At 43.1% G+C, this 23,502-nt stretch overlaps 1 protein-coding gene across 1 annotated transcript; it reads left to right on the top strand.

Moving 5' to 3' along the window:
- The first annotated feature begins 14 nt into the window (after positions 1-14).
- On the top strand, positions 15-18,540 carry thoc3 (THO complex 3). The gene is made up of 6 exons (XM_068043462.1): positions 15-375; positions 2,939-3,095; positions 7,487-7,691; positions 8,766-8,927; positions 11,826-11,926; positions 18,144-18,540. The coding sequence occupies exons 1-6, from the start codon at positions 193-195 to the stop codon at positions 18,305-18,307; spliced, it is 972 nt and encodes a 323-aa protein (XP_067899563.1). The 5' UTR covers positions 15-192; the 3' UTR covers positions 18,308-18,540.
- The last annotated feature ends 4,962 nt before the right edge of the window (positions 18,541-23,502 follow it).

The following is a 23,502-nucleotide window of genomic DNA, read 5'->3' as shown; positions in this document are numbered from 1 at the left end:
GGGGTACAGGTGTACATAAACGTTTACAAAAATGAAAAACGACTGCACTCAGAATCCTTCCCCCAATATCACATTATTTTAGAGCAGTAAATGTATCTGTTGTGGCTGACGGTGGCCGGCTGTCCGAAAATCCTGTGACCGCGCCCCCCCCCAACTCCCGGAGCTGTGAAAGGCCCGGACAGGACCAGCAAAATGGCGGCGGCCAGTTATCTGCAGGAAACGCAAGAGCATTTCAAAAATAACGGCCGCACCAAGGAGTTCTCCGCACATGCGGCCAAGGTGCACTCGGTGGCCTGGAGCTGTGACGGGCGCAGGCTCGCATCCGGCTCTTTTGACAAGACAGCGAGCGTGTTTGTGTTGGAGAAAGACCGGCTGGTGAGTAGCGCGACGGAGGCTAAAAACAGAGGTTACCGCTCACCCTCCCTCTCTTTCCCGCCCCCCCCTTCTCTCCCCCGCCCCCCCCTTCTCTCCCCCGCCCCCCACTTCTCTCCCCCCCCCCCTTCTCTCCCCCCCCTTCTCTTCCCCCCCCCCCTTCTCTTCCCCCCCCCCCCTTCTCTTCCCCCCCCCCATCTCTCCCCCCCCCCCCTTCTCTTCCCCCCCCCTTCTCTCCCCCCCCCCCTTCTCTCCCCCCCCCCCCTTCTCTTCCCCCCCCCCTTCTCTTCCCCCCCCCTTCTCTTCCCCCCCCTTCTCTTCCCCCCCCCCCTCCTCTTCCCCCCCTCCTCTTCCCCCCCCCTCCTCTTCCCCCCCCCCTCCTCTTCCCCCCCCCCCCTCCTCTTCCCCCCCCCCCCTCCTCTTCCCCCCCCCCCCTCCTCTTCCCCCCCCCCCTCCTCTTCCCCCCCCCCTCCTCTTCCCCCCCCCCCCTCCTCTTCCCCCCCCCCCCTCCTCTTCCCCCCCCCCCTCCTCTTCCCCCCCCCCCTCCTCTTCCCCCCCCCCCTCCTCTTCCCCCCCCCCCTCCTCTTCCCCCCCCCCCCCTCCTCTTCCCCCCCCCCCTCCTCTTCCCCCCCCCCCCTCCTCTTCCCCCCCCCCCCCTCCTCTTCCCCCCCCCCCCTCCTCTTCCCCCCCCCCCCTCCTCTTCCCCCCCCCCCCTCTTCCCCCCCCCCCTCCTCTTCCCCCCCCCCCCTCCTCTTCCCCCCCCCCTCCTCTTCCCCCCCCCCCTCCTCTTCCCCCCCCCCCTCCTCTTCCCCCCCCCCCTCCTCTTCCCCCCCCTCCTCTTCTCCCCCCCCCCTCCTCTTCTCCCCCCCCCTCCTCTTCCCCCCCCCCCTCCTCTTCCCCCCCCCCCCCTCCTCTTCCCCCCCCCCCTCCTCTTCCCCCCCCCCCTCCTCTTCCCCCCCCCCCTCCTCTTCCCCCCCCCCCTCCTCTTCCCCCCCCCCCCTCCTCTTCCCCCCCCCCCCTCCTCTTCCCCCCCCCCTCCTCTTCCCCCCCCCCCTCTTCTCCCCCCCCCCCTCCTCTTCCCCCCCCCCTCCTCTTCTTCCCCCCCCCCTCCTCTTCTTCCCCCCCCCTCCTCTTCTCCCCCCCCCCTCCTCTTCTCCCCCCCCCCTCCTCTTCTCCCCCCCCCTCCTCTTCCCCCCCCCTCCTCTTCCCCCCCCCCCTCCTCTTCCCCCCCCCCCTCCTCTTCCCCCCCCCCCCTCCTCTTCCCCCCCCCCCTCCTCTTCCCCCCCCCCCCTCCTCTTCCCCCCCCCCCCCTCCTCTTCCCCCCCCCCCCCTCCTCTTCCCCCCCCCCCCCTCCTCTTCCCCCCCCCCCCCTCCTCTTCCCCCCCCCCCCTCCTCTTCCCCCCCCCCCCTCCTCTTCCCCCCCCCCCCTCCTCTTCCCCCCCCCCCCTCCTCTTCCCCCCCCCCTTCTCTTCTCTCTCCCCCCCCCCCCCTTCTCTTCTCTCTCCCCCCCCCCCCCACCCCTTCTTTCTTTGTGCCTGACCAGTCAGCTACCTTGGCTTTTTCTTACTACAGTCCCTTCTTTTGACTTTGGGTTCGTGTTTGTCTTGCACATTTTTATCTTAAATTTGCATTTGCATTGCCCTCATCACCACTCAGTGGGTTAGCCAATTAACCTGTTCAGAATCTTCTGCCATTTTAAAAAAAGTTTGTGATTCTGAAATCTGTTATGAGTTATAGATTTTCAGTACTTATGGCTATATCAGTTAATTAAAACCATATAATGTTGTGGTCACTGTTGCCCAGATTAGAGGCCTGCTTTAGGTTGGGAAAAAGAACCCTACCGAACTACAGCAGACCCAAGCCTGACCTGACCTGAAATCCCTTCAGATTTTGCCCTGAACCCGACCCGAACCTGCCACTACTCCACCCAACCCAACCATCTTACCTTCCTGACACTGAATCTGCCGGAAGTTGCAGCGCATGTGTGATGACATCATAGTGATGTCAGTCGGTTACTGCGCAGACTCAGTTTCATCCCGGACTCCCAGCTCAGAAGTTTTAAAAAAAATTTCCAATACTTACCAGCAGAGCACTTGCCATGTGTGTCTGGCCCGACCTAACCTGACTCTGCCCAAAACAACCCGAGCCCGAAAGTCGGCCCCGGAACATGGACCCAACCCGACCCGAACCCGACATATGTCATCTGATCCCCTTGAGGTCGGGTAGCAGGCCTCTAGCCCAGATGTTGCCTCACATGGAGGCACGCTATGAGGTTAGGCTCACTACTAAACACTAGATCTAGATGATTATCCCTGCTTACTTCGTTGATGTGTTGAGTGGGGAAACAGTCTTGTATATTTTCAACAAATTTCAGTTGCACTTTCCACCACAACAGAGATTAAGCAATTGTGACACTGAATTTCAGGAACAAAAGCAGCATACTTTGGAGATTTTAAGAAATTGTCTGAAACAGAAATACTTTACAAGTGGAATATACTTGTGTAATATTTTTAATTCTCGCTGTTCAAAATTTATTCCTGTAAATTCCTTTTTTTGCATATTTCAGGTTAAGGAGAATAACTATCGTGGTCATGGTGACAGTGTGGACCAACTCTGTTGGCACCCTACCAATGCAGATCTCTTTGTGACTGCCTCTGGCGATAAAACTGTTAGAATCTGGGATGTCCGAACTACAAAATGTGTTGCTACGGTCAACACTAAAGGTAAATTATTTAGGAAATATTTTCTGGATAATGTAATATGTCAATTAATATCTAGAAGTATGGAAATTTTGTTCATGTAATGAAGAATTAGATATAACTGGATTAACTGTTACGACTAGGTGAGAAAGCTATTTAGGGGCCTCTCTCAGCCTTCACCTGGACTAACCGTAACAGGGTTTAATTTTAAACACACCGTGTTTACAGCTCCCTATTGGTGAATCCTTGTTCATCACTTTCCAATTATAAGGCAAAGAAGTTAGCACAAACAGGCTTTCTTAGGTTTAAAGAAGAAAAGTTGAAATTTATTAAACTTGAACTTAAACACTAATTCAATTAATGCTTACGGGTACAGGGCACGCCCATGCTAGCATGCAAAGGCGATACACACATGCAAATAGAGACAGAAAAGAGAAGAAAAATAAAGTGGAAAAGTTAGAGGCAATATCTAAAGAGTTTTTGTTACGGTTCTTCGAGTTCACTGTAGAGTCCTTGATTGTAGGTAGACCTTACTTTTCGTTGGGGCCCAGTATCATTCTTATACCTTGTTTGCTGTAGGAGACTTTTCTCTCTTGGGGTTCATGTGTCTTCAGTGGATTCAGAGGCCTATGAGAAAGAGATGGGAGCAGGCAAACTGAGGTTGCCCAGCAGGTTACTCATATGACTAGCATGTTTGAGCATGTCAGTTTGTGTATTCGACCATCTTAGCAGTCAACCTGGAATCCGAGCTCCCCCACCTTCAATGTCTGGTGATCAAAAGTCCATTTGTGGGTTGAATGTGTCAGGGAATGGCTGCTTTGTCCTTCCAAACATTGTTAATATGCAAATGTCTTCCAGCCAAGATCTGGCAATTTTTCTAAAGCAAGTCCTTCCTTTACTTCAACAACAGTTTGAAATCTAATGTCCATGTGGTGAAATTAATATGCCTTATGTTTGGCAAGTGGGGGCTTGCATGACAACTATAAAAGTGACATCCTTTATTAACAGTATAAGAAATTGAAATGTTCTCTGCTGAGGTTCTCTTCTGAGGTTCTCTTCTGTGAGTTTGTACATCTTGATGATCCACTAGAAGTGTACAGCCTTTTCTTATATTTCATGCTGTCAAACCTTGCATATCTTGTTAGTGCACATCATTACCAACGTACCCTTTTAATTTTTGTTTGAGTGCGTGGGCAATTTATTTACGTCTGCAGCCCATTTTAAATGTTTTTGTGCAGGTGATAACTTAAAGGGGCCAACTTGTGTGCAGTCTGCGCGGGGACTTTTGGTTTGCTGTGCACCTAAGAGCGAACAAGGATCGCAACCACAGTTGAGAGATATTTGGGAATTTGTTGCTAAGGCCAACAAAAGAATAGGCTCAAATATAGAAGTTGAAGAGGATATGTAAATTGGGTGTAAGATGGGATCAGTATCACTGATAAGTATTAGAGGTGAGTCTTGGCAAAATATGGTATTTGTTTTTAAAAACTCAGTTTGTGTGATGACACAATACAGATAATGCATGCTTATTTGACTTGCTGTTCAGTAGAAATGATTGGGTTCCTAATATCCATTTTCAACACCTCTTTAATTATGGCTGCAGTGTGCACAATCAACATGATGCACTGCAGGAATTCGCAATGTACTTCAGCACTACTTCTCAGCCCAGTAACATCTGCCATCAATAAGCACAAGAGCGGCAATATCCCAGAAACACCATCTTCAAATTTCACTCCGAGTCTTACCATCCTGCTTTGGGCATATAGTGCCACTCCTTCATCGCTGGGTGAAAGTGCTGGAATTCTGTACCTAGCATCATTGACACAAGGGCAGCAGTGGTTCAAGAAGAAAACCCACCATCATCTTGGGGCAACAAAATATGGGTAATAAATTAGCCTTTCTAGCATCGCCAATGTGCCCCCCTCCTCCACCCAAGAACAAGTAACTGCTCACTATTCCAAAAGCCCCCACCTTCAATTCACTACAAATTGTTTTAAAGCTCTCTTCCCTGCATCCTTGCCTCGAACAGCATGTCATTAAGGTTGAGAGCATCCGATCAGCTGCCTCTGCTGCTTCCCTCCCTTCCCCAAGCCCACCAAGCCAAACTTCCCCTAAGGTAGCCCCCATTCTCCCTCGCCCTAAACTGTCTCCTTTCTCTCGTTTCTTTCCCATCTCCACTCATGCCCTCTCCAAACTCATCTTATCCATGATACTCACCCTTTATCTTATCCCATCAAACTGCGAAGTACTCAGCTTCCTTTCCTAGCCCCTATGCTAGCTGAGATTGTTAACAGTTCACTATCCTCAGGTACTGTCCCCCTTCTCTTCAAATCTGCCATCATCACCCATCCCCTCTAAACGTACAAATTACCAGCCTATCCCCAACCTCCCTTTCTTCTCCAAAGTGTTTGAATGTGCCCATCTTTCCTGCAACTGAATGCAGAACAGGTTTCTGCCTCTGCCACAGTACTGTAACAGCTCTTATCAAAGTCACATGTGACATTCTGTATGACTGTGACAAAGGTAAACTATCCCTCCTTATCCTTCTAGATTTGTCTGCAGCCCTTGACACAGTTGATCACACCATCCTCCTCCAACACTACTTCTCCATCGTTCAGCTGGGTGGGATTGCACTCACTTTGTTCCTTTCTTATCTATCCAGTCGTAGCCAGTGAATCATTTGCAGGGGCTCCTGCTACCACGTCATTAGCTCTGGAGTCTCGCAAGGATCTGTCCTTTGTCCCCTCCTATTTCTCATTTACATGTTGTCCCTCAGCAATATCCTCAGACATATACACTGACAATACCCAGCTCTACCTCATCACTACCACCTCTCTTGACCCCTCCATGTACTGATTTGTTCTGCTGCTTGTACAACATCAGAAAATTCCTCCAATTAAATATTGGGTCGACCAAAGCCATTGTCTTCGGTCCTTGCCACGAACTCTGTACCCTAACCACTGAATTTATCCCTCCTTGTTAACTGTCTGAAGCTGAACTAGACTGCTAGTAACCTTGGTGTTGTATTCAACCCTAAGATAGGCTTCCAACTGCTAAAGGCCTGCTCAGGTCTGCAAATGACATCCGAGCCCAACCCGACCAAAGTTCTTCCATTTTTTCCCGCACCCGACCATCAGTTAACCTACCTTCTGTTTTTAATTTTGTTCCTTACCTTCACAAGCTTAAAATAACGGTAACAAAACCACCTTTAAAGTTCAAAAAGTAAATTAGCATTCGAGTCACTTACCTGAGGTGGTGACAAAGCGTGTCCGATCCGGCCCGAGCCTGAATGTCGGACCCAGAGGTGCAACCCAACACATGTCGTCTGGTTTGGGTCGGGTAGCAGGCCTTTAATGTCTGCTCCATCACCAAGAACGAATTAAAAAAAAAAATCACCCAACTCCACCCCTCCTCAGCTGCTGAAACCGTCATCCATGCCTATAACCTCAAGACTTGACTGTTCTAATGCTGTCCTGTCTGGCTTCACAATCTTCCATCCTCCATAAACTTGACCTTATCCAAAACTCTGCTACCCATATCCTAACTCACACTGTCCCATTCACCCATCACCCCTGTGCTCACTGAACTACATTGGCTTCTGGTCCGGGAGGACCCTCCCATAGCTTCTTCGCCTCTCCACCTGCCTCCCCTCTGTTAAGATGCATTTTAAAACACACCTATTTGACCAGACTTTTGGTCACCTATTGTAACATTTCCTTCTGTGGCTTGGTGTCAGATTTTGTTTGCCAGCACCCCTTGGGACATGTTACTAAGTTGAAGATGCTATATAAATGCAAGATGTTTTCTTCATGCTTTTTCCTGGTGATGTATCATAAGGAATACCAATTTACTTCAGGTAGTATTATGAATACATCAGTAGTTTTTATTTATTCATTCACAGGATGTGAACGTCATTGGCAAGACCAGCATTTATTGCCCAACCTTAATTGCTGTTGAGAAGGTGGTGAACCACCTTCTTGAATGCTTACAACCGTTCTTGTGGTTTTGATGGAACTGAGTGGCTTGCTAGGTCATTTCAGAGGACAATTAAAAGTCAACCACATCGCTGTAGGTCTGGAGTCCCATATAGGCCAGACCGGGTAAGAGCAGCAGATTTCTTTCCCTAAAGGACATCTGTGAACCAGTTGGGTTTCTATGACAATCCAGTAATTTCATGGCCACAATTATTGATATTGGCTTTTTATTCCAGGTTTTGTTTAATTAACTAAATTTAAAATCCCTGGCTGCCATAGTGAGTTTTGAACTCGTGTCTCCGGATCATTAGCTTCTGGATTACCAGTTCAATAGCATAACAACTATGCTGCTGTACCCATTTGTTTTTCATTTTTACAAAAAAGGCAATGTGTGCATTGTTTTTGACCTCAAAACAGAGATGGTTATTGGTTTGTTTTTAGGTGAGAATATTAACATCTGTTGGAGTCCTGATGGCCAAACAATTGCTGTGGGAAACAAAGATGATGTGGTGACATTCATTGATGCAAAATCACACCGATCAAAGGCTGAAGAACAGTTTAAGTTTGAAGTGAATGAGATCTCCTGGAACAATGATAATGACATGTTTTTCCTAACCAATGGCAATGGCTGCATCAATTTACTCAGGTAATATAAAGTTTGAACTTCACTGAGCTTCTTAAAGATAGATTGACAAAGATGAATGTATAACTGGTTTATTAGTATAGTATTATTGCCATAAGAAATTACCTTAAGATATTAAACATTTTATTTATGTACCGGTAATTCACTTTCGGATTTTAATAAAAGCGTAGCTTCAGATTTTGGAAGAATTCATTCTCAACTAAGTTTAAAAACTGACTGCACTATTTGTTGGTCGAGAGGCTTCATTTCAGCATTGTCTGCTAGTGTAAACTTTATCCCAAACATTTATATTAAGCAGCCATTCATGATGTACCTTTTATAGTCTTGGGTTATATTTTTGACTCTAGTGTTCTGAAAAATATTTCAAAAAATGAATTCTTTCTTTCTTGGCTAGCTAACATGCTGCTGTATGGCTGAGTAGATAGGCAGGTTACCACTTCCAAATTTGTTCCACTGCTGCTATTGATCTGGTATCGGGAAGTACATGAGATAGATGGGTGACTTGTTTTACCCCTTCTAAATACAGGCCAGAAATACCAATTTCATCTGGTAGAATGGTTGATACTGGGAGCTCTCTGTGGGGAAAATTGCAGATGTAAATGCACATCCAACGACTGTTGTGTGACCTGGTGCTTAAAAACTGGTTTGTGAATAGTTAGAACTAGTTTCTACCCCATGACGAATGGATAAACCACAACAGTGTGAGGATTTGCCCAGGACAAGGGTTGGGAATGAGGAAAGAATGTAGAAGCAGTTTCTGCCAGTGTTGGTCAGAAAATAATCACTTGATAAATTCCATAGATTTGAGGACAAAGGAAAGAGATGCAGACGATGTTATAGTCTTTCTACAAACTTTTAAATTTTGTGCTATAAACTTGAATAATTTCTTTGTGCAATCTCAAATATTTGTCTCTTTTGTGTACTAAAATGCATTCAGCTATTTGTTGCCACTGGTGGCTGATCTCATTGTACTTTACTGTAATATGTGAGCTTTATACAGTAACTGTCAATTATATAATCAGGCATTTTTTTATTGCGATTCCTGAGTATTTCTTTCAATTTGTATTTTTACTCCAGTTATCCAGAGTTAAAACCTATTCAGTCAATCAACGCACATCCTTCGAACTGCATCTGCATTAAGTTTGATCCAACAGGCAAATACTTTGCTACAGGGAGTGCTGATGCACTGGTCAGTCTTTGGAGTGTGGATGAACTCGTCTGTGTAAGGTGCTTCTCTAGGTGCGTACCCAGTAAATACTGTGTACATTAGGCACTGGAATGCTTTTAAAATATTGACTATTAACCAGATACTGGGATTTGAAAATGGATGCAGTATTGGATCTCATCTCATGTAATGTTGACTGTTTCAGGCCAGTAAACCTGGAATGAGAAGCTTCTCAGTTACTGATCATTATCATTATTGACTCTGCATATACTTGAGTCCATGATACATTTGTACTTGTACTTTTACAAGGAGAATTGTTATTGCAGAGTGCATTAATGCAGGTTATTTTAGAAGTCATTGTTCGGCATGCATATTGCCTAGATCTTGCTGTTTGAAAGCTAGTACCTGTAGTTATAAAGTCTTAACTGGTCCAGATTTCGCCCCAGCAACCACTTAATTTCCCCACCAGCAGGTTTGACCCAGTTACACTGTACTGTATTTGGTGCACTTTCCTCCTCCTCCTCGAGGTTCAAGACACAAGTTAGCTTAACTGCTAGTTTTGCTGCAGTTATATGCATGCAATTTTTATGTTTGTTTCAAACATTCACAGTACTATATGAAATGTTATTGACTTCATAGTTGTTTTAAAAAAAAAAATGCTTTTCTACGCATTTGTAAGACGTGACTGCCCTTTAAATCTGACTTTATGTGACATGAAACACGATGAAGGCAGCAGCATTGCATTACTTGGTGGGAAATGCCCCTGCCTACATTTTGGGGAGAAGAAAATTCATCCTAAGGTGTTAAAAGATGTGACTAGTGAGATAGTTGATGGGTTAGTTTTAATTTTCCAAAATTCCCTGGATTTGGGGAAGGTTCCATTAGGTTGGAAATAGTGAGTGTAACTCCTTTATTTAAAAAGGGAGGGAGACAGAAAGCAGGAAACTACAGGCCGGTTAGTTTAACATCTATCTTAGCTTCTAACATTTTCCCTATTATTAAAGATGTCATAGCAGGGCATTTAGAAAAATTCAAGGTAATCAGACAGAGTCAACATGGTTAACTGAAAAGGAAATCATGTTTAACCAATTTATTGGAGTTCTTTTGAGGGAGTTACATGTGCTGTGGATAAAGGGAAACTGCTGGATGTATTGTACTTAGATTTCCAGAAGGCATTTGATAAGGTGCCACATCAAAGGTTATTGTAGAAAGTAAAAGCTCATGGTATAGGGGGTAACATATTGACATGGATAGAAGATTGGTTAGCTAACAGGAAACAGAGAGTAGGCATAAATGGGTCATCTTCTGGTTGGCCAGATGTAACGAGTAGTGTGCCACAGGGATCTGTGCTGGGACCTCAAATTTTTACAATTTATATAAATGACTTGGATGAAGGGACTGAAAGTATGGTTGCTAAATTTGCTGACGACACAAAGATAGGTAGGAAAGTAACTTGTGAAGAGGACATAAGGAGGCTACAAAGGGATATAGATAGGTTAAGTGAGTGGGTGAAGACCTGGCAAATAGAGTATCATGTGGGAAAGTGTGAAATTGTCCACTTAGGCAGGAAGAATAGAAAAGAAACATCTAAATGGTGAGAGATTGCAAAGCTCTGAGATGCAGAGGGATCTGGGTGTCCTTGTGCATGAATCGCAAAAGGTTAGTATGCAGGTACAACACGTAATTAGGAAAGCTAATAGAATGTTATTGTTCATTGCGAGGGGAATTGAATACAAAAGTAGGGAGGTTATACTTCAGCTATACAGGGCACTGTGAGACCACATCTGGAGTACTGTGTACAGTACTGTTCCCCTTATTTAAGGAAGGATGTAAATGTGTTGGAGGCAGAACAGAGAAGGTTTACTAGACTAAACCTGGAATGGGTGAGCTGTCTTATGAGGAAAGGTTGGAAAGGCTAGGCTTGTATCTGTTGGAATTTAGAAGAGTAAGAGGTGACTTGATTGAAACATACAAGTTCCTGAGGGTCTTGACAAGGTGGATGTGGAAAGGACGTTTCCCCTTGTGGGAGAATCTAGAACTAGTGGTCACTGTTTAACAATAAGGGGTCACCCATTTAAGACAGATGTGGAGAAATATTTTCTCTGAGGGTCGTGAGTCTTTGGAATTCTCTTCAAAAGTGGTGGAAGCAGAGTCTTTGAATATTTTTAAGGCAGAGATAGATAGATTCTTGATATGCAAGGGGGTGAAAGGTTATTGGGGGTAGGTGGAAATGCGGTGTAATCAGTTCAGCTGATTGAATGTGGAGCAGGCTCGAGTGGCTCACTCCTGCTCCTAATTTGTATGTTTGAATGACCTCTGCTAATGCAGGTAATTGAGGATTCTAAAGCTGTTGTGTACCCCTTCATTGTTTTTCCCCATATGGCCTATTGACTTTTTGCCATAGTTAATTATCATGAAGTGGCAAGGAGAATGAGCTGGCACTTGTGATGTCTGAGACAGAGACATCAAAATAAATGGTAAAAGCCCACATCTCTGACAGTAACAATGCTGGGCAGTGGAGATTACCATTTTGGTAATGAATAATGCCTTTAAAACAAATGCAAGTTTTTATATTGATTTTTAGACCTAGTCAAATTTGCATCAGTTAATTTATGGTAACATCAAAATAAATTCAGATCACAAAAGGTGGATTCATGAAACTGAATGAAACTGTACAGAAAAACTTTGTGTTGCACGAATTAGAGTTGGATACATAACGTAATTTCAGTGGTGTGAATTCTGTAATGAGATCATAAATACACAGTTCGTGACTTGTACAAAAAATGAAAACCCAGTGTGTTGCAAAGAAAGTGAAAATGGGGATATTGTTTTAAATATTTTGCATTTATTCTATTCTTTGTTTCAATCATGAACTGGCAGATATGGCTTTAGAAATCGGGATCTGTTGAGAACGTTTGCTGTTAGGTAATGAAATGTTGTACAATTTTCTTTTCCCGCACTCCTCCCTTCAGACTTGACTGGCCTGTGAGAACGTTGAGCTTTAGCCATGATGGGAAAATGCTAGCATCAGCTTCAGAGGATCACTTCATTGACATTGCAGAAGTGGAAACTGGTATGAAAATGTGGTCTTAACTGGTGGTGACAGCTGTTGCTTCAGAAATCATTTATCTCTTAGTGAACTTCGGTATTTTCACTTAAATATTGTCATTGATTTTATTCTTTCATGGGATGTGAGCATCACTGGCAAGGCCAGCATTTGTTGCCCATCCCTATTTACCCTTGAGAAGGTGGTGGTTTGCTGCCGCCTTGAACCACTGCAGTCCATCTGGTGTAGGTACACCCACAGTTCCAGGTTTTTGACCAAGTGACTTGAAGGAACGGCGAAATAGGTCCATTTCAGGATGATTTGTGATTTGGGGAACTTGCAGGTGGTGGTGATTATACACTTATGGTATGTACTGTTTAAATGCAACACACCAAGGTTCTAGTGGCCTTTTGCAAGTTTATTTATTGTTATGACTGAGTGAGGAAGGGGTCTCAGGCTTTCCTCTGGCCTCTTTCCTAGTTTGGCCATAACCGGGTTTAACTTTTAAAACAATGTGTTTTTAGCTTCACCTCTCTAATTGTAAATGAACCAATCAGACAGGCTTTATTAAGTTTAAACAAGAAAGGTGCAAGTTTATTAACCTCATCACACTAACTCAGTTAAAATTACTAAAAATACGTGACGCAACCATGCATGCATACGAGATAAGCACGCACGCCAATAGATACTGAGGAGGAGAAAGCCTTAAAGGGGGAGGGTTGGGAGTAGTAGATGGAATTCAGTTACTGACTTTAGTTTTGCTGTAAAGTCTTTGGTTGGAATTGCGGTCTTGTAGTTCTCGCCCAATGCACACTTTCAAACTTGCTTCTCTGGTACCAGAAGGCTGCAGAGGTCCTCTGTCTTGAAGCTTAAGTTGCTTCCTTGGGTCCCTGGGACTTTGCTTGAGGGAGAGAGCAAGGTACCTTCTTTCTCTTCGGTCTTCAAATTGTAGTCTGCCCCAAATTTTTCTGAGAGGCACAATCCATCAATTCCCAGTCTGGCCAGCAGGTAAATCATGTGACCAACTCTTTGTTTGAAAAAGCACGTCTGCGAGGATTGTTGATTTCAAAAGTTTTCCAGTCACACTCGGTGGTGGTGGTGTGGTGGAGGTTTCTCTCTTACAAAGTCAGAGGTTCTTGATGTCTTTTGATCACCACTATTGACAAACCCATCTCGCTATTTGAATCCGGGAGCACTTCCACTGTCTCTATTCGACTGTCTCTCAGAATGCAAATGTGCAGCCATGTTTTCAGCCGTTCAGCTCTGTGGTCTTTTTAAACAAGTTATGTACAATGTTCAATAAAAGTCCAAGTAGTGTTCCATATGATGAAATTCATGTTTCCATTTGGCCGGTGTGGTTTCTGTCACATTATAAACATATTTAATACCGTTAACTCTTCCCAATATAATTCAAGTGCACCTCATTGACATGAAGTCACATGTTGATGTGCACAATTTATTATTGTTTAGTTTGGTCTTCAGGGTGAGGAATATTATTTTTGGGGGTCAGGAAAATGAAACACTTCCCATTTTAGGCACCCCATGTTGCTGTTCACAATTTTTTGGCTAATTAATGTGGAGTAAAACTCCTTGTACTCAGCCTAAACAATGCACCTCTGCCTCAAACGGAGAAGAGCACCAAATAGTGCATGACTACCCGACCCGAACCCGGCGGGACCTGACGACAGTTGTCAGGGTCGAGTTGCTCTTCCGGGTCTGGCATTCAGGCTCAGGAATCAAGGGGAAAAGTTTGAGGCAATATCTGGTAGTTACAGTCCTTTAAGTTCAATGTGGAGTCTTTGGTTGCTGATACGTCTTGCAATTCGTTGGGGCCCAGTTCACGCTTCAACTTGTTCCGATGTAGGAGTCTTTTCTCTTGAGGTTTACGTGTCTTCTGTGGGTCCAGTGGCTTGGGAGAAAGCGAGAGAGAGAGAGCCTTCCTTGTTCCAGCTTCAGTTGCACACTCATTGGGTCTTTGGCACAATTCAAAAAAGTCTGCATTTGCTGACAATGCTACCACTAGGTGGCGCTGCAATGGCAAATGCACCGGCTGAATAAACTATAAGCTCAAACTAATACCAACTTCCAGCACCTGGTCCATAGCCCTGCAGGTTAAAGGCCTGCTCGGGTCTGCAAATGAGACCCGACCCGAGCCCGACAGAACCTCATCTGACCCGGTCCGAGTCCTTCCATTTTTTCCCGCACTTAACCATCAGTTAACCTACCTTCCGTTTTTCACTTTGTTCCTTATCTGCACAAGCCTAAAATAACAGGAACAAAACCACCTATAAAGTCCAAAATGAAAATTAACATTAGAGTAATTTACCTGAGGTGGTAGAGCGTGTCCGATCTGGCCCGAGCCCGAATGCCGGCCCTGGAAGTGCGACCCAACCTGACCCGTACCCGACACGTCGGGTTCTGGTCGGGTAGCAGGCCTTTACCTGCAGGTTACAGCACCTCAGGTACATGTCCAGGTACCTTTTAAAAGAATTGAGGGTTTCTGCCTTCACCACCATTCCTGGCAGCGAATTCCAGACACCTGCCACCCTCTGGGTGAAAAAGTTTCCCCTCGTGTCCCCTCTAATCCTTCTACCAATCACCTTAAATCTGTGCCCCCTGGCAACTGACCTCTCCGCCAGGGGAAACAAGTCCTTCCTGTCCACTCTATCTGGGCCCCTCATAATTTTGTACACCTCAATCAAGTCACTCCTCAGTTCCAGGGAAAACAACCCTAACCTATTCAATCTTTCCTCATAGCTGCAACCTTCAAGCCCTGGCAACATTCTTCTAAATCTCCTCTGTACTCTCTCCAGAGCAATTATGTCCTTTCTGCAATGTGACTAGAACTGCACACAATATTCCAGCTGTGGCCTAACCAGCGCTCTATATAGTTCCAGCATTACATCCCTGCTTTTGTACTCTTTACCTCGGCCAATAAAGGAAAGCAATCCTTATGCCTTCTTCACCACTCTATCCACCTGTCCTGCCACCTTCAGGACATGCACTCCAAGGTGTCTCACTTCTTCTAGCCCTCTCAATATCCTCCTGTTTATTGTATATTCCCTCACTTTATTTGCCCTCACCAAATGCAGTACCTCACACTTCCCTGGATGGGATTGAATTCCATTTGCCGCTTTTCCGTCCACTCAACCAAAATTTGATTTAAATTGTGTACTAAATTAATTTAGTAAGTACGTGTTATTTTGTACCGCTATACTATACTCAATCTGTGTTCTCAGTCATGGGTGATTAATGACCTTGGAGTCCCACTTTCACATCTGTGAATAATATTGCCAAATTAAGGACAGTTTTGTGCCCTGTGGCCATTCTGACTAGGCACTTGATTGAGGTTGTCCATACACATTTCATATAGGATGCTCAGCCAACAGAGCAGACTTTATGCTGTCAATCCAGAATAAGTTTGAACACTGATCTGAGGTGAAAGGTCACTGTTCAACTCACTGGAACTCTCCCACAACCCCCAAGGGAAAACATTCTAATTCTCCAGGCACTCTGTAATCATATATCTATGGACTGGAAAATCTTTTTTTTTTTGACAGATGACGCAAGAACTTAAATCTTGGCCTTAGGAAGATGGTGTGTTTTTTGTGTTCAAGTTGATGTATATCACTGTTTAGGAATGAAATTTACCACTTTAGATTCTCAATAAAGTAGTTTTAGGCCAGGTATGATGGGTGGAATAAAGCTCGCTGTACCATAAAAGCATAGTCCAAGCTGCATTCATGCATTTTCCATTTCGCATATTCATTATTCTGTGACCTTTGAGTGAAATTGTTCATTCAGTGCCACATATTTTGGACCATTGCCCAATATCAACTAGGTTGGGATGATAAACTCATTTTATGTAGAATTTTTACCACCAGCACAAAGAAAAGGCTTTATTCCCTCCCTTCACTTGGGTGAAAATATAAAACCCAGATACTATATGTGAAAGGGTGATGTAGTAATGCACAACCTAGTCTCTGAAACAGTTAAGTAAGTTATAGCAAACAAAAGACTTTGCTATCAGCTTGAGTTTTTGATATAGTACAGTTGATTACAATGTAGCCAAGTTATGTTCCAAGCTTGACTTAGCAAGGTTAGATTTAAAGTGTGTAATAATTAATCTTGTGGGTACGTGTTATTTTGTATCGCTGTACCATACTCAATCTGTGTTCTCAGTCATGGATGATTGGCATCATGCTTCAAAAGGTTGCATCTGTTAATTAAACTCTTAATCTCTCAATTTCTCCTCTTAAACTCCTCCTGCTTTTTCAAAAATGTTTGGAGCAGGGTGGGGTTTGCAAGCTTCTATTTAACTTCCTGGTACTTTCTGAAGTTGTTTAACTCTCGTGAACCTTTCATTGTTCTCTTCCTTCTAACTTTTACCTTTCTGTCTCTGGATTACTCTACTATTCACTTCCCTTTTCATTTCTGGTCGAGGTTGAAAGGCATGTATTATCAAACTATTTCTGAAGCAACCTCCTTTTTGGTAGACATATGTTTGAAATTTTGGTGATTTTTTTTTTGATAGAGCTTCCTAGCCAGTTTGCACCTTTTTAAGCCTTTATTTCAATCAGCTACAAGTTGAGGGCTGTAGCCTCTGAATTTCATATTTCCTTAAAGGGCTTTTTCTTTATTTCTTGTCTAGTGTTATGATCCCCGTGGAGACCACCAACAAAACAAAAGAATCAAATCCACCAATTGACCCCAATCTAGTAAACCAAAAACTTTACTTTAACGCTCAAACCAAAACCAACATAAATTAAACATGAAGCAACAGACAGATCATGGTCAATGTATGTTACAAACTACACCTTAACTACCAGATACAATGGAGATAGGTGATTCAGTTTCACTGGGCAGTCCACCCAGCATATATGGCAACAGTTACAGTCACACTGTTCTTCGCAATTCTGAAGTTCCTCTGGTAGATCTCCTTTTTCAAGAATTTAGCTGCTATTCTTCTGATAGCAGTTCCCTTTCAATTCGAACTCCACGGTCCAGCCTTCATCGCAACGTGCACTTCTCCAGAACCTCCGCAGCTCTGCTCATGACAGTATTGATAGTGTGGATTTACCAGTTATCCCTTTATCAGAGTCCCTCAGTGACAGCCTGCGCACTATATGGTTGGGTTTGGTTAGTCAGCTACTTTAAGTAACAGAAACAGCTCCTGGATTCAGTCTTCACTTTCTCCTGCTTGCCGGTGCTCCACTCCTGCCTGATCTGCTTCATCTGGGGAAGACTTTGTTAGTTTCCCCAGAAACCTGAAGTTGTTTTTCCAGCTTCTGTTTCAGTTTTCGTTTGTTTCAAATCTATTTTCTGTCTCAGCTAGTCTTGTTTTTTAAAAAAACACAAGCTTTGCAACCACGGATTCCATCACACTAAGATCTCAAATATGTCTCTTCTTCCTTCCTGGTTAATCAGGACAGGTCAATTATCTCGGTTGGCCCCAGACTTCCTCAGTTAGATACTGTTTGTGTGCCTTCTGTTTTTCAAGGATTTGGCTTTCCCAGAATCACAGTATTGACCCTTCAGGTCATGAGCATGCAAGTCCACTATTCTGCAAAGTTTAGTAAATGCTGTGTTACATAATTTGAAATATGAACAAAAGGCGAGTTCTCCATAATAAAGTATGAGCATTGACTTCCATAAGGAGTCTTAAAAATGGAAATATTGAAATTATAACAAACTTTGGAACACTGTGGATAGCCATCTTGAAGAAATACCCTTTTTTTTAGTATTTTTTTCAATTACATAAGAGCACTCTATCTTTGCGATTAGATTGATCTTAACCATGTGAATGAAATTTGACAGTGCTAGACCATTGTAAAAGTAATTAATTGGAACCAAGTACAGTACTGAATATCCAAAACGATAGGAGCATGAAGAATTTTAGTTTTAACTTTCAACCAGTTGCTTACCCCTTTTATAAAGGTGCATTTAGCAATGGGGTGGTGGTGATTCACCCCATCTAGAATTGAAAAACTCTCACTTATATAGGTTAGTTGAGTTTGAATGCCCATTAGGGGCATAGATTCCAATTTGTGTCATTAGTCCAAATCTAGTGCTTTACTGTGTGGTCACTTGCCTATCTCAACTGTAGTGGACGATTGGTCATTTTTCTATGGGTTGTTTAACCTAACCTGTTCGAGCAGTAATGTAATATTATGAAAAGTAGAACAGTGATTGTTTTGTAACTGCCTTTTATTTTGTTTATTTAAAGTTATTTTTCTTTTCGTAGGTGAGAAGCTATGGGAGGTGCAGTGTGACTCACCTACTTTTACTGTAGCTTGGCATCCGAAGCGACCACTGTTGGCTTTTGCTTGTGATGACAAAGATGGCAAGTATGATAGCAGTCGGGAAGCTGGAACAGTTAAACTCTTTGGACTCCCTAATGACTCCTAATAGACTACTGCAAGTGTGCGCAGCTGCAATATACACATTAACAGCATGCTGAATAGAGCGCACAAAAACTGCATTCATCATGGATGTAAATGTATGGATCTCATTTTTAGATGAGACTTTGTAGAAATGGAATGTTTTTTAATTTTTTAAAAACTCTTGTACTATGTATTTTTCAGCTGATATGCTGGTATTCTAGTTCTTCAATTAAAGTGCAAATGTACTGCTTAAAAATACACTTGGACAAACTTGGTATGAATATAACAGTATTCAAAATTTGCAGCGGCCAGTAAATGTTTTACAGCTGTTGAAATTTGGGGTTAGTTCTTTAATATTTACTTCACTTGGAATGTTTCTCTCATGTCTATTACATGTTTTAATATCCAATTGATTCATTAGTTCCATATTTAATTTTGAAATCATTTTAGATCTGAATGATGGAGAAAGGTAATTTCACAAATGTATGTGCAGAAGAGAAGGGCCATTTGGCCTGTCTAACTTACCATTGTGTTTTAAAGAAAAAAGAAAAAAAAAGTGGTTTCCCATTGCAGTATTGAACTTTTTCTTGAATTACTTCAAAGTTTTTACCTTCAGTACTCTACTCAAAAGACCAATCTAGGGGTTAATCACTGTGGGAAGAAGTGCTTCTGACATAAGCCCTGGACTTGTCTTTTTAAAAGTTGGTACCTATATTCTCTTGTCCTGCTGTCATGGTTTAACTTGAAATTGAAGTATTTGGGTCTAACTTATTCTAGAAAACCGATTATAGTCATTAATGAGCCTTTGTATCTGAATCCTTGTCTTCAATTCATGTTTGACATTTAATTGTAGTTCAAATTGAAGCCCAAACTTTCCTTATATCTGGTGTTTATAACTACGGTGGCCAATATGTGGCTTTTTGAGACCTCAGGTGCATCTTTTTGACTTTGGATAGGATTTTCTTCGTTGCATACAAAGTCACAGACGTCAGGGAAAGGGAATTGGGATTTTAAAAGAATGGGATACAAGAATTGGCATTAGCTTCAGAAGTGGAACCAGGATTTTCTGAGAAGCAAAAGGCAACATGTTTAGTAGGTAGTGGTGTCAAGACCAACGGCAGCATAATGAGTGAAAGTTATGGATCAGATAATATCTTGAAAAGTGCCTGTTTGTTGTTTAAAATGCCTTAGGATTGCAGGTTTAATAAGTCAGTGTTTTGAAATGCTGGCACTAAACTGAAGTTTCAAGGTCCGTCCACAGCATGGCTCGCCATTAAGGATGTCTAAAGGTATTCTCTGTCTGCTTTGTAATCATTTATCTCAGTTTAGCTTCTCAAATTTTCAGAACTAACTAAACGCATTGATCAGCATTTTCCAAAAGGTTCTGAAATACTTAAAAGTGAAGACAGCTTTAAAAAAAAAACAAGTTTTCAGTAAAATTACTTAACTAGCCACAGTCACGGCTTGTTCTGTATCAAGTTGCGTTGAATGTTATCAATGCAAAAAAAAAAAGCCTGAATTTGACGTTGATTTTTTTGTGTGAACATGTGGCATTGATGGTGTAAGGTTCCTATGCCCAGAAAAGTCGATTGAGAAAGGAAATGCCAGATCTTCATCTTTCTCTTCACAAAGTCGACTGGAATTTCAATCAGAGTGAAGTTGAATCATACTGCACTCAAACATCCAGATGTACGCATATTTAACTCTTGTATTGGATGAATTTTCTGATGGTAAGAAAATGTTGTAATTTGTAGTGCTTGTCTACGGTGTCTGATGCCTGCATTGTGAAGGAGAAACTGCTCAATATTATGTCGCAAAAGATCAAAATCGGTGCATAGATATCATGAATATTTTGACATCTGTTATCATTGAAGAAACTTATCTTTGCTTTAGATGGGGTGCTAGCAATGTTGGGATCAATTAATGGGACTTTATAAATTTGCTTTTCTCTAATTTTGGACATTTAATTGCATCACTTGTCGGGAGCAACTGAGGTCAAATCTTGTCATGAAAGCTGTTTTGAAAATTATGAGCTACATTTAGCTTGATGCACTGAATCGCAGGTAATTCAAAAGTTTGAAGAGCAAAATGACAAATCTCCCTCGCAGGTCATGTAGCACTGCTGTGTGCTGGCTGGAGGGAAGAATTATTGCTGTTTTAATAAGTTCATTAATCCTATATGCAAGGGGAAAAAAGGGTAATTGAGACCTTAAATGAACAGGACTTCATTGGATTTGGTTTTGACCTTTCTAGTAGACATGTTATACCTGGATGAATTAAAGCTGCAACTTTGAGGAATGATTAAATTGTTGCATGACCTAATGCAAAATATATTTATTTATAAATCAATTTAAGTTTTGGGCTCTGTTGGAGAGGTGAGCTGACACACTTTGTATCCATAATTAGGGCTTGCACAAATGATGCAGAAGCCTCAGTACTGTCCTCTGCCTTATATAATCACTGATTCTGTCTTTCACTCGTGTCCGTGTTCAAGGGGTAAGCTTGATAATGACGCAGAGTCCATGTACAAAAGTGTCTGGTAATGCTAAATCCAAGTGAATAACTAGGGCTGACCCCAAATTTGTAACACTGACTATAACCTAACTATGTTCACAATGAAAACAAAACAAGTACTGGATTAGTAATTAGTCAATTTTTAATGAGATCAAAGGGGACTGTGCCCAAATTAATTTGTTGGCATAATGGCAGACCAGTAGTATGAGATAATTTCAATGCGATACCAAAGGTGCAGGTTAAATATATTCTGACTGGAAGCAAAAGGGTGGAGCTCCGAATAAACTGTTTTTTAAATGGGCATATGCTAGATATTGGAAATAAGGAAGAAAACATTTTAAAATATAGAAGAGAAGTTCGGAAGACTAAGGGAGAAAGACAGGCAGTCGACATTGTTGTGGGATGAAATTAGTGAACCATTACAGAGGCATATGCTAATCCAGAGCAGTCAGTGTAGATTTGTGAAGGGCTGGTTGTGCTTGACAAATTTAGTTAAATTTTCAAGGGAATATGGTGTATAGTTAGAGGCAACATGGTCGATATTTTGTATCTGTGGATTTCCAGAAAGCATTTGATAAGGCACCACAAGACTTGATGAAAAGTAAGGTTCATAGTCATTAGAGTTATTCATCACAGAAACAGGCCCTTCGGCCCATCATGTCCGTGCCAGCCATCAAGCACCTAACTATTCTCATCTCGTTTTCCAGCATGGCCCATAGCCTTGTATGCTATGGCGTTTCAGGTGCTCATCTAAATACTACTTAAATGTTGTGAGGGGTCCTGCCTCTACCATCTCTTCGGGCAGTGTGTGCCAGATCCCAACTACCCTCTGGGTGAAAATTTTTTTCTTCAATCCCCTCTAAACCTCCTGCCCCTTACCTTTAAATCTAAGCCCGCTGGTTATTGACCCCTCCGCTAAGGGAAAAAGTTTCTTCATAACTAACCTATCAATGCCCCTCATAATTTTGCATATCTCAATCAGGTCCCCCCTCAGCCTTCTCTGCGCTAAGGAAAAGAATCCTAGCCTTTTCAGTCTCTCTTCACAGCTGATATGCTCCAGCCCAGGCAACATCCTGGTGAATCTCCTTTGCAGCCTCTCCAGTGCAATAACATCCTTCCTATAGTGTGGTGACCAGAACTGTACACAGTACTCCAGCTGTGGCCTAACTAATATTTTATACAGCTCCATCATAACCTCCCTGCTCTTATATTCTGTGCTTCGGCTAATAAAGGCAAGTATCCCATATGCTTTCCTAACTACCTTATCTACCTGTGCTGTTGCCTTCAGTGATCTATGGACAAGTACACCAAGGTCCCTCTGACCCTCTGTACTTCTTAGGATCCAACCATCCATTGTATATTCTCTTGCCTTGTTAGTCCTCCCAAAATGCATCACCTCACACTTCTCAGAATTAAATTCCATTTGCCACTGCTCTGCCCATCTTACCAGCCCATCTATATCGTTCTGTACTCTAAGGCTTTCCTCCTCACTATTTACGACACCACCAATTTTCGTGTCATCTGCGAACTTACTTATGCCTCCTATATTCACGTCTAAATCATTAATCGACACTACAAACAGCAAGTGTCCCAGCACCGATCCCTGTGGTACACCACTAGTCACAAGCTTCAACTCGCAAAAACAACTCTTGACCATCACCCTCTGCCTCCTGCCCCTAAGCCAATTTTGGATCCACTTTGCCAAATTGCCCTGGATTCCATGGATCTTAACCAATCTCTCATGCGGGACCTTATCAAAAGCCTTACTGAAGTCCATGTAGACTACATCAACTGCTTTACCCTCATCTACACATCCAGTCACCTCCTTGAAAAATTCAATCAAGTTTGTTAGACATGATCTCCCCCTGACAGTCATGCTGACTATCCCTGATTAATCCCCACCTCTCCAAGTGGAGATTAATCCTGTCCCTCAGAATTTTTTCCAATATTTTCCCAACCATTGACTTTAGACTCACCGGCCTGTAATTACCTGGTTTATCCCTGCTACGCTTTTTGAATAATGGCACCACATTCTCAGTCCTCCAGTCCTCTGGTACCTCTGCTGCTGCCAGAGAGTATTTGAAAATTTGTGTCAGCCCCTGCTATCTCCTCCCTTGCCTCATATAACAGCCTGGGATACATCTCATCTGGGCCTGGGAATTAATCCACTTTTAAGCCTGCTAAAACAGCTAATACCTCCTCCCTTTCAATGCTAATATGTTCAAGTATATCACAATCCCCCTCCCTGATCTCTGCACCTATATTGTCCTTCTCCATAGTGAACACAGATACAAAGTAATCATTTAAAACCTCACCTATGTCCTCTGGCTCCACACACAGATTGCCACTTGGTCTCTGATGGGCCCTACAGTTTCTCTGGTTATCCTCTTGCACTTAATATAATTATAAAACGCCTTAGGATTTTCCTTTATCTTGCCCACCAGTGTTTTTTCATGTCCCCTCTTCGCTCTCCTAATTACTTTTTTTAGTACCCCCCCCCCACCCCCTAGACTTTTCTATACTCCTCTAGTGCCTCTGCTGTTTTCAGCGCTCCTAATCTGCCATAAGCCTCCTTTTTTTTTTTTCCTGATCCACTCCTTTATATCCCTTGACATCCAGGGTTCCCTGGACTTGTTGGTTCTACCCTTCACCTTAATGGGTACATGTTGGCTCTGAACTCTCACTGTTACCTCTTTGAATGACTCA

This window comes from Heterodontus francisci, chromosome 12, assembly GCF_036365525.1.
Source record: "Heterodontus francisci isolate sHetFra1 chromosome 12, sHetFra1.hap1, whole genome shotgun sequence".
Taxonomy (NCBI): domain Eukaryota; kingdom Metazoa; phylum Chordata; class Chondrichthyes; order Heterodontiformes; family Heterodontidae; genus Heterodontus; species Heterodontus francisci.
The sequence above is the reverse complement of the archived record's forward strand: the minus strand, read 5'-3'. Positions and strand labels throughout refer to the sequence as shown.

Excerpts from the sequence above, each read along its gene's own strand:
- thoc3 (XM_068043462.1), top strand. The coding sequence starts at position 193 with ATGGCGGCGGCCAGTTATCTGCAGGAAACGCAAGAGCATTTCAAAAAT. Across the intron at positions 3,096-7,486 it reads TGCTACGGTCAACACTAAAG|GTGAGAATATTAACATCTGT; the intron begins GTAAATTATTTA and ends GTTTGTTTTTAG. Across the intron at positions 11,927-18,143 it reads CATTGCAGAAGTGGAAACTG|GTGAGAAGCTATGGGAGGTG; the intron begins GTATGAAAATGT and ends TTCTTTTCGTAG.